The 11866-nt window shown below is 35.5% G+C and overlaps 1 protein-coding gene across 1 annotated transcript; it reads left to right on the forward strand.

Moving 5' to 3' along the window:
- Positions 1-477: 477 nt before the first annotated feature.
- LOC103928434 (pentatricopeptide repeat-containing protein At1g19720) lies at positions 478-3990 on the forward strand. The gene has a single exon (XM_018642807.2). It carries the CDS (start codon positions 631-633, stop codon positions 3298-3300), a length of 2670 nt encoding a protein of 889 aa, XP_018498323.2. The 5' UTR covers positions 478-630; the 3' UTR covers positions 3301-3990.
- The last annotated feature ends 7876 nt before the right edge of the window (positions 3991-11866 follow it).

Genomic DNA, 11866 nt, shown 5'->3' on the forward strand with positions numbered 1-11866 from the left:
CTTGAATCAGAGCCCATAACGATTTTATTAATTTAATCTATTCAAAAAATTCGTTGATGAGATATCACGTCATCAATTACTTTTTAAATAAAATTGTGTTGACAAATAATATCGATAGTTATACGTTGATAATATAAACGACATGTCCATGGCTGATGGCCTTATACATAGAGTGAATTTTTGCTCACCATCATTTAATGTGGTATATGCTCATCATCTAGCCATTATACACCATCATTTAATATGGTATATGCTCATCATTCTATTTATCACCGTTAGATGAGTTTGAATTTTGAGATTTGTACTTATCTACTACACGAATCTCGAAATTCAAACTCATTTAACGATAATAAATATGATAGTAAGTATACACCACACTAAATTGTGATAAGCAAAAATGCTCCCCTCATACATAAACTTGTTGGACAAGGTATGTTTCCACGTGGCGCAATGACAATATTGTAGAGGGGGAAGTATCCATTGCAATTTGCAATGCGCGCGGGATCCACTTCCAACGGACACAACAACTCTACAATCTTCTATCCACGCTTTTCACCTCATCTTCCAGACATGAACTGAAACAAATAGCGCCCGAAAAAACCAAGTGCTTCAAGTTTCGAGCTTTCAGCAATGGAGAATTTTACAATCCCCTGCAAATCAAGCTCTCCAATACCCATGGTACCCTCCAAATTCAGCAACCCATCTAAATTCTTGCCACGACAAACCAAACCCACAATGTCCTTTTCCAGAAAAACCCTCCCGAAATTCACAGACTCTCACTTGAATTACCTCCGCAAGAATGGCGAGTTCACGGAGGCCGTCACCGTTCTTGACTCCATTGCCAAAAGTGGGTCGAAGGTAACTTCCACTACTTACATGAATTTACTTCAATCCTGCATTGACACCAATTCTATTCAACTGGGTCGGAAGATCCATGAGCGTATTGATGTAGTTGAGGAATTGAACCCGTTTGTTGAGACGAAGTTGGTGAGCATGTATGCGAAATGCGGGTTTTTGGATGATGCGCGCAAGGTGTTCTACGCAATGCGTGAGAGAAATTTGTACTCTTGGTCGGCCATGATCGGTGCGTGTCTTAGAGATCAGAGGTGGAAAGAGGTGGTGGAGCTTTTTTACTCGATGATGAGAGATGGGGTTTTGCCGGATTACTTTCTGTTCCCTAAGATATTGCAGGCTTGTGGGAATTGTAGCAATTTCGAGGCCACGAAATTGATACACTCCATTGTGGTTCGGTGTAATTTGGCTAGTTTTATTCATGTGAACAATTCGATACTGGCGGTGTACGCAAAGTGTGGAAAATTAAAGAGGGCAAGGAGGTTCTTTGACAACATGGATGAGAGGGATGGGGTGAGTTGGAATGCAGTTATATCTGGTTACTGTCACAAGGGTGAGACTGAAGAGGCTCGGAGACTGTTTGATGCGATGAGCAAGGAAGGGATTGAACCAGGGTTGGTAACTTGGAATACATTGATTGCTAGTCATAACCAGTTAGGGCATTGTGATGTCGCAATGGAACTGATGAGGAGGATGGAGAGCTGTGGCATAACTCCTGATGTATATACTTGGACTTCTTTGATTTCGGGATTTGCACAAAACGACAGGAAAAATCAGTCTTTGGATTTGTTCAAGAAGATGCTTCTGGCAGGGGTACAACCAAATGGGATTACAATCACTAGTGCAATCTCAGCATGCACATCTTTAAAATTACTCAACAAAGGGTTGGAAATCTATTCTATTGCTATAAAGATGGGTTTCATTGATGACGTACTGGTTGGAAATGCACTTGTTGATATGTTTTCAAAATGTGGGGAACTGGAAGCTGCTCAGAAGGTCTTTGTTATGATCCCAGAGAAAGATGTCTATACCTGGAACTCAATGATAGGAGGATATTGCCAAGCTAGATACTGTGGTAAGGCCTATGAACTGCTCATGAAGATGCAGGAATCAGATGTGCATCCCAATGCTGTGACCTGGAATGTGATGATCACAGGATACATGCAGAATGGAGATGCGGATCAAGCAATGGACCTCTTCCAAAGGATGGAAAAAGATGGGAAAGTTAAACGAAATACGGCATCATGGAACTCTCTTGTCTCTGGCTACCTGCAACTTGGGGAGAAAAACAAGGCACTTGGGGTATTCAGGCAGATGCAGGCCTACTGTGTTAATCCTAATTCTGTTACTATATTGAGTGTCCTGCCTGCTTGTGCAAATCTAGTTGCCACGAAAAAGGTGAAAGAGATCCACGGTAGTGTATTGCGTAGAAATTTGGAGTCCGAAGTCCCTGTTGCAAATTCCCTGATAGACACCTATGCCAAATCGGGAAATATAGCATATTCAAGAATCATATTTGCTAGAATGCCATCCAAAGATATCATCACTTGGAACTCGGCAATTTCTGGTTGTGTCTTACATGGTCTTTCAGACATTGCACTTGACCTTTTTGATCAGCTGAAGAAGTCGGGGTTTAAACCAAATAGAGGTACCTTTACAAGTATCATATATGCATACAGTCTTGCTGGAATGATAGATGAGGGAAGACAAGCTTTTTACAGCATCAGTGAAAACTACCAAATCATACCAGGTCTAGAACATTATTCAGCCATGGTAGATCTTTTTGGGCGTTCTGGAAGGCTTCAAGAAGCAATGCAGTTTATTGAAGATATGCCCATAGAACCAGACTCCTCTATTTGGGCTGCCTTATTTACCGCATGTAGGATTCATGGGAATCTTGCCTTGGCAGTTCGTGCAGGGGAGCATTTAATCGACTTGGAACCAGGAAATATTTTGGTTCAACAGTTACTTCTACAGTCATATTCTTTATGTGGTAAGTCTGAGGACACTTCAAAATTGAAAAAGTTTGGTAGAGATGCTGCAATAAAGAAATTTATTGGGCAGTGCTGGATTGAGGTAAAGAACTCGGTGCATACGTATGTTGCAGGTGATAGGTTGGAACTATGCTCAAACTTTCTAAATTCATGGTTACAAAACATAGAAGAAAAAGCAAAGAGACATGATTTTGGTAATGAGCTTTGTGTTGAGGAAGAAGAGGGGGGTATCAGCTGGGTCCATAGCGAAAACCTGGCATTTGCTTTTGCCCTCATTGGCTCCCCAAGTGTACCTAAGAGTATTAGGATGGTGAAGAATCTGAGAATGTGTGGAGACTGCCACAGGATGGCGAAGTATATATCTATGGCTTTCGGGTGTGAGATATATTTGAGCGACTCAAAGTCCTTTCACCATTTTAGTAATGGCCGTTGTTCATGTGGTGACTATTGGTAGAGGATCCTCGGGGAAAAGCATGAAAGGGGGAAGTTGTTCATGTGGTGACTATTGGTAGAGGATCAATTTCAGTGAAACAGGGCGTCTTCGAGGTACAACTCCAGTCACAAGCTAACATTATTTTGCCGTTATTGACAAAGCTGAAGAGGGGTGGTTGATCTTTATGGGATTTGTAACCATGAGGACAGCAGCGCTAGAGTCACATTCAACTCCAATACATTTTCTCTTAGCGAAGCATAGGCTTCGATGTACCTCCGTAACTCTACCTCAATAACAGATCCAAGGCCATGGCTCAGAGAGAAGCGCCTTCGGCTCCCTTCCATTTCCATTGCGCAGAACTCCACCTGCTCCGGCGTGGCCTTGCTATCCTCTGCAACCACCATATATTTAAGCTTAAACCAACATTTAGGAGGGGGAAGCCAACGAAGGACTTCGATCTGCCTAGAGGATTTAGAAAATGGCTTGGGTGGGACCTGATTTCAACGCATTCCAAATTTCCCTCTTCATTTGTTAATAATAAGAAGAAAAGTCGCTAAACGTCCTCATTGCATGTAACAGCTCGTTCATTCTTAAAAACCAATCACAGTGTGATGCGTGTCCATAAATTTATGCTCATATATTGCCCCCGAAAGCAGGGTACAGGCCCTTGTTACCCTCCTATTTCAAGCCCAAATTGCTCATTGACAGGTTTGGATCTGTTGTGTTGTGCTACTGGCCCAATTTCTCATGAAGTCCCTTACAAACTACGTAATTACCATAAGGGAACAAACTTGGAGCTTGGAATCAAATTAGGTTCTCTCTCCTTTTTGGGTCAATATTGGAGCTTGGAATCGGTTTTGATATACAAAACCCTCCCAATGTTATGGCATATATGCATTGTTATTCTGCGATGGTTTATCGAATCCAAACCTTTGCTTATGAGTGAAGAGTTTTAGGTTCAAATCTCGTCAATTATGAGTGAAAAATCTTAGATGCGAATCTCGTGAATGGTGAGCTCGATATTAATTTGTTTCCCTTACTTCCTTATGATATGTATGTCAATGGATTAAAAAAAAAAAAAAACTAATGAAAATGGCTTGAAAACTTTGAATTTTAACGATAAGGACAAAATAAAGGGTAAAGTGAATAGTACCAAGATTGATTTTTTAGTGTAAAAATATGGTTTTTCGTTAAAGTGAACAGTAATGTGGACTTTCCGTTAAAACTCTCTTAAAAAAAACAGAAAAGATGAAGAACATGGGCTCTTATTAGGGCCACCTACAACAGCCCGAATTATCGGGCAGGCTAAGGAAAGCAAAGTGATGGGTTTTTGAGCCATAGGCCAGTTGTCTTAATGGGCCAACTTCTCATAAAGTCCGCAAAACATGAAGAGGTGCAAACGGTTGAACCCGGTCCAGACGTTCAGATTTCCCAGGTTTGTTATTAGTCACAATCGCGTTGTTGGTGTTTGAAAAAATATGATAGGATTTAGCCTAACATTTCAAGAAAAAGTAGTGTTGCTGTTGAGAAATTCACGTAAAGTTATTTAGAGAATGATATATTAGTGAAAGTTTCCTACATGATGTGGCCGTAAATAGGGGCGAAGCTATAAATAAAGTTCATGGATGGCACAATTAATCAGTGGTGGGTGCATCTTCTCGTGGAATTCAAAAAAAGAGTGCGAGTATCATCAATTTTCTTTTCAATTTTAAATGAGGTATTTTGTCGAGCATTTGGCCAACCTATACTCATTGTGTGCTTAGTATACATTCCCATCCTTTGTGCTATTTTAGTTGTTTCTTTAGGGTCAATATTGCTATACTTAACAAATAGATAAATTGTATATGCATAGGACTGGAAGGTCAAATTTATTAAACATGTGGGAGGAGGGAATTCTTTTTCGTGTGCTGTCAGAATCAACTCTACAACTAAACAATTTTGTGTTATATCCGCCTCCTGATAGTTTTGGATAAGAAATGAGTGATAGAGTTGACGGTGATAGTGAGTTGCTTCTTATAAGTCGTAGTTCGATTGACGTCTTATCGAGCGACAAAAGACAGCTACTATTTAACTAGGTTCCTAGTTCCTGCTCAGAGCAACTTTTTCCAACCAAGATTCGCCCCTTTGCTGTAAATTACCCAACTCAATGCGATACACGGTTGTAAAGCCAAACTTTAATCAGAACCCGTGCATGCATGTATATAATGTCAAACTGCATCACCGGCCAACGACTAAGACAATGCAATTGTGAGACTCTCACTAATACAAGTACAAAGAAACGAATTTAAGTATCACCAAATGCTTTTGATTAGCCATTTATAATTAATTAAACATTTCTATATAAGTAAGTACTTGAAGTAATTATTTTTCAAAATATATTTTTGTTTTTTTCTTTGGCAAGTTCTTTTATATTATCTTTCTTTAGCAAGTTTTTTTCTTTGTCAACCCATTTTTACTTCTCACACAACTCTCTCAATTTCAGACTGTTGGATTCAATGAATTGAATAAGATCAAAAGACATAATTTAACAAGGGATATGAAATAGGTAAAAATGGGTATGGGATTGCACCATCCAAAATGTATATATGAGTACACTATTCAACTGGCTTGAACAATAAACTTCCCTTTTAAGTTTTAAACAAAGCCATTAGCTTCTAGCACCCAAAGAAACAAATAATTATAAATAATTAATTATTTAGACACGCGGGGTTGATATACTCGTTAATACAGGTGAGTCTCACATAAAATGGTAATGTTCATATGATTATGTATCAGCGAGTATGCTAACTTTGTGTGTCTAATGGACATTATTTTTACTGTAATTAACTTCCAACATGAAAACTCCAAGCGAGAGACCTCCCCAGAAATTTAGTGATTCTAAATTTTTACAACAAGAGAAGACGCAGCCTGTTAATATGCAGCAATGTTCATATTCATTATTTCAGTGAGAGCCTGCGACCTTCAGTCATGATACTGAAAGCTTGATATATATATATATATATTTTTTTTTTTTCGTGACCATCGACATTAAAATTATTAATAAATGAAAGTAGTATGGCTATGTCGACGTCACAATTTGCATAAATGTGCTTAATTGCATTCCCCCATGCAAAAGCTAAGCTACAAGAATAAAATCTAGCACAGAATCTTGGTGTCCATCATTCGATCGCGGATTATAGTAGCAGATTGCCAGATCCAATTTAATTATTAGTTTTGCCATCTGACATCATATTTGTTCTGGAATTTCCGATCTCCAATTCTCCGTAAATCCATTTCTTCCTCTTTAGCATCATCTTATATTTTTCTTTATATTTATTGGCAAATTTACTAATTATGCCATTTAGAATCCAATACCTAACCCTAATTATTCACTTAGGTCTACTAAATTAAGTGACACTTCATCTTTCATATTAGCTATAAGCTCATGCACAAAACCACTCAAATTAGTACTACATTACCACATTTTACATCTATCTTTCACATGTAGCTCACTCTTAGATTCTGACATTAATTGCATATATATACCTTATTTCTTTCAGCTATTGGGATGCACAAATTTGACACATGTGGATCTTACTATTGGATGTGAGTTTTGCCTATATTAGAGATTATTTTAACAAGTGTCAATTTTGTGTGTTCAAATACTATAACACGTACGTTCTAATTTCTTACACATTTTTCATTGAGTTACATGCACGACTTTCATTTCATGTGTAAATTTTGGGGTATTATTCGTGATGTTTGATGCCATGCATGCATTGATTCGAAAACCATTTACTTCATTGTCAATTAGTGTAGTTGCATCTAATATATATAATCAAAAGGCAAAAAGGGTGCATCATTCATAAATTTAATTAGGATTTCAAAATAAAACAATTTAATCTAAAAAAAAATCCAAACCAACAGAATAATATTACCCACTATAAGACCATCTCCAATGGCTGGGCTAAAAACCAAATTTTTTAGCCCGGAAAATTTAGGTTTTAGCCCAGAAACAACTTTTCTACTCAAACTGTTCTAACCTAAAATTTTAGCCCAGTATTATTAAAGAATGAACTTAGGCTATTTTTTTTGTTAAATTAAATTTTTTTTTTAAATAAATATGTAGACTATCATAAATTAATTTTATGAACATTTTAACCTAAAAAAATTTAAATTCCGATAAATATTGGGTGAAGTCCACTCCGATTTCTGGGCTAAATTTTGGGGGGAATTTGGCATTGGTTTAGCATTTAGCATTTAGCCCAAAATTTCCCCTTGGAGTTGGTCTAAGAGGTATTTTTACCCCTTTATTTCTTTAATTTTTTTAAAAAAATATTTCAAACAAAAATTACAAATAAAAAATAACATTTAAAAGAGTAAATTGCCACATGCTCACATATGCGACAAGAGGCTACTGTTTATTATAGGCATATACTATTATGCATAAAGCCAATAATCCATATGCATGCATGATCTCCCTGTTCGATATGCGACTTTAAGCTCCCTATAGCTAGTATTGTATTACACAAAGGTGACCCACGTAATAAGCAATCAGCTGCGATGGACGCTTAACAATATCTTACCAGTATTTGTTTACATTTTGTGCCCTCTTCAGTCATCACTGATGTGAAATGTTAATTATTATGTTATCTCTACTATTCAATTCAGATACTCATTCATGAATCTGGATCCTCTTTATGAGCATCTGAAGATTCGTCAATTATGTTCATTCATCGTATATCGTACGGTCAAAAATTATTTTAAATATTTTTATTTAAAATTAAACATAAACAATACTTGATAAAAACTGATTGCATGATATACGATGAACGAACACAATTTATAAATCTTCAAGATCCACACCAAAATGAACCAGAAAGGATCATGTTGGCTCATTCATGTCTTTAAACCCATTCCTTGCATGATTCTAGGAGAAATTACAAATATTTAATTTAATTTAATTTAATACTATAGGGTTTTAAAAAGGACTAATTAAACTAGTTTGCATGCACTGCATGGTGCTTGGCAGCTTGCTCCCGTTCTATAATATGGTAAAGAGAAATTCGGGGACCAATAATGATAATGAAAACAATGGGGAATGAGCTGTTCTTCATGTAATTAAAATCATCAAGACCCAAGGAAAGCAAAACTTTTCTCACTTCTGGCATGCGTCTTTACACTGTCTAATTCACTTTTTAATTTAAACCCCAGCTAACTAATTAGCTATTGATATTCTTCACAGCAAGTCATAATTAGGGTTTCAATGCGCAATATAATCTGTGATTTAGCTCCCATTTAATTACAATTTTTTGAAGTAAAAAGAAGAAAAAAGTTTAAGAATCTAAGCTAGGGAACAATTGGTGTCGGGAAGGAAAAGAGGCTGCTATGTTATACACTAACATAAAAGTGATTGTGTTTGCTTTCATGAGCAGCTTTGCCTGTAAAGTGACACTTGTGCAGGACCTTTGTAGACCCATTGCTTTGCACTTTGAGGAAGAAAAAACCACACATTTTGTTGTAAAAGTTGAGTTTAAACTCAAAAGCAAAGACAGCATGAACGAATCATAAAGCAGATCGACAAAACGACTTTCTCCTTCTTTTACAGACGCACAGAAGATATAAGAAGAAGAGAGAGAGAGAGAGCCCCCAATTCCACTTATTTGCCAAACTTTTATTGAAAAGAACAATTACAGCTTAAAAACGACCTCATATCGATTATTTTATTAATTATATCATTATCACTTTTGTTGGTGCTTAAAATCGCACTAATTAATCTTTCTCATAATTTAATCCCAACTAATCATATTGAAGGAGTGACGAGAGGAATGACCAAATTGGTAAACCAAATGTCATTGCCATACTTAATCTCATGGAGGATTTTAGATTTCTTTTTCCTTTTCGTAAAGTGCGATTAAGTGTTAACTAAAAAGTAAAATGGATTTTTTACACAATAATGTTTAAGAATGTTAACTATATTGAAATATTTAAGAATGATAGAGACTGAGGAAGGAGTAAAAGAGAGAAAAATGAACTAGAGAGTTTAGAGAGAGAAATATGAGACTTGTATTCAAGTTATACAATGATTATAACACTCTGTTTTTATAACAGAAATCCTAACAACTCTAACCAAATAGTAACAAACCTACTAACTAATTGATGACTTGTACAATCATTTTAACTAATCATCTAACTAATTGTGTGGAACCCTTAATAAAGAAAAGAGTATAAGTTCATATTTTATTTATTTTTATGCAGAATGGTAATAAAATCACAATGCGAGTAGCTGAATTTAGTATTTGATTCATGATCGTTGAGAGTTAGAGAAAAAAGATTATGTGCATGCTTTCGATCATAAGAAAATGAGAGGATGGTTATCAATTTGTGCACGTTCCATGTTTATCCATTATTTCGACGGAACTTTATCGAAAAGCTTTCGATACTGTTAATTTTAACAAAAAATCACATTTTTACACTAAAAAGTTAATCCTGATACTATTCATTTTAACCTTTATTTTATTATTTTCGTTAATTTTCAAAATTTTCAAATCATTTTTATTAATTTTTCTTTATTTCAATTATAATCTTAACCGACCGTATTTGTGCATGATAGAAAAATGCATATATACAAAGTAGACCAAAACGAATTTTTGTTTTGTAGTTTTCAGTTGCTTGATAATTTATGTTCCTTATAAAATATTGACGATTATATTTATAAATTGGGCTTTATTTCTAATGTGTTAAGATAATGGATCATAGTATAAGTTAATGGGGTCCTAAGCATGCATATTTATCTACGTAGAGTCCAAATTGGATGCTGATTAAAACAGTTGGCCATTAAAATTATTAGTACACAAGTTGATTGGTGTTGGTCTTTGGACCGGACTCGTGTTGCAATCCCAAGTCTGAAGGTCATTAGGCACTGTCAACTCACCTCTTCTTGTCGACGGATTAAACAAGGATTAATTCATTAAGCTAAATTATTTAATGATAATTGTACAACCAAACTTCTCACATCTAATCCAGTTGGCTTTGGCTACCCGACAGAGACAGGGCTTTAATGTCAAGACTCAATCTTTTGAACAGAAAAAGGCAAGTCTTGATATGGATTTAACAGTTGGAATAATTTGGAAGTATTTCCCTCGTTTACAACATTGATCTGACAAATGGTCATCAAATTCAAATCTAGGTCAAATTTCATTTATAAGTTTTTTAATATAAAAACGAATGAGAATGGTTTTAAAATTTTGAATTTTAATGATAAGGACAAAATAAATGATAAAGTGAATAGTATCAGGATTAATTTTTTCGTATTAAAATGTGATTTTTCGTTAAAATGAACTGTACCGTAAGCTTTTTATTAAAACTCCATTCTTTAATTTGTATAGAAATGTTATACAACCAAGCAAGCAAGCTAGCTAGGTCCAACTATTCACACCAAGAAAGAAAATATATGCATGCGTCCCCAGTTCATGTGGACTTGTTTATTGGAAGAAAATGAGATTACATGCACGACTTAACTTTTATATTGTCAAAGTCATTCTCAACAAAACCCCAATTTCCTAACACATACAGAAAAATGATTTTTAAGTACCATTTTTCTTTCATGTATATCATGTTAATTTATATGTTTTTTAGTTATTTGCTATTTAATTCAAAATTTAGAAATAGAGAAAGGTATCAAGGTAGAAAATGAGGGTGTGACAGAGATTTCCCTTTACATAGTGGACCTTGACCCACACGTTACTTCCAACACCCTTCTTTCCACGTGCTCGGGTTAACCTATATTTTCACCATTACCTAGTTTAATTATTAAAAAAAGTAAAAAAACAAAGATCAAGGTTAACACACTACAATATATGAAGAGTAATGCTGAATAGACCAATTTTTTAGACCACATTTACAAGCATATGATGTGTCCGAAATAGAAAATAAGCATGTTAATCAATACTTAAATAATATTAAGGGAGTTTTAACGAAAAGCCCACGGTACTGTTTACTTTAACGAAAAACCACATTTTTACACTAAAAAGTCAATCCTGGTACTATTCACTTTACCCTTTATTTTGTCCTTATCGTTAAAACTCAAAGTTTTCATGCCCTTTTCATTAGTTTTCCTTAATATTAATTCAATCATCAATAAACATGTCATATGATTTACAAAATATAGTTTAAATGAATAATCTTCTAGCATTACCCGTATATTAATCCTAATTATCCCTTACTTCATGTCTGTGGTGGAAGACAAGTGAATTAGACAAGCTACCTTTAGGTGGTCCAACAAGTGTCCACATGTATGAAAGCTTAAAATAGAGAGAGGATCCTCGCCGGATCCTCTTTGTGAGGATTCCGAAGATTTTTCAATCGCGTCTGTTCATTGTTCATCGTACATCGTGCAGCCAGTTTTCATCAAGTACTGTTTATATTCAATTTTAAATAAAAAAAATTTACAATGATTTCTGACTGCATGATATACGATAAACGGATGTGACTTGAGAATTCCCAGGATCCTCACAAAGAAAATCCAACGAGAATCCTCGCTCCTTAAAATATGCACTCACTGATTGGATAATCATTTTCATTCCTAGGCAAGGTGGAAGAGTGGTCA

Source organism: the organism of the source record quoted next, unplaced genomic scaffold, assembly GCF_019419815.1.
Source record: "Pyrus x bretschneideri cultivar Hongxiangsu unplaced genomic scaffold, Pyrus_bretschneideri_v1 Contig1, whole genome shotgun sequence".
NCBI classification, from domain to species: Eukaryota; Viridiplantae; Streptophyta; class Magnoliopsida; order Rosales; family Rosaceae; genus Pyrus; species Pyrus x bretschneideri.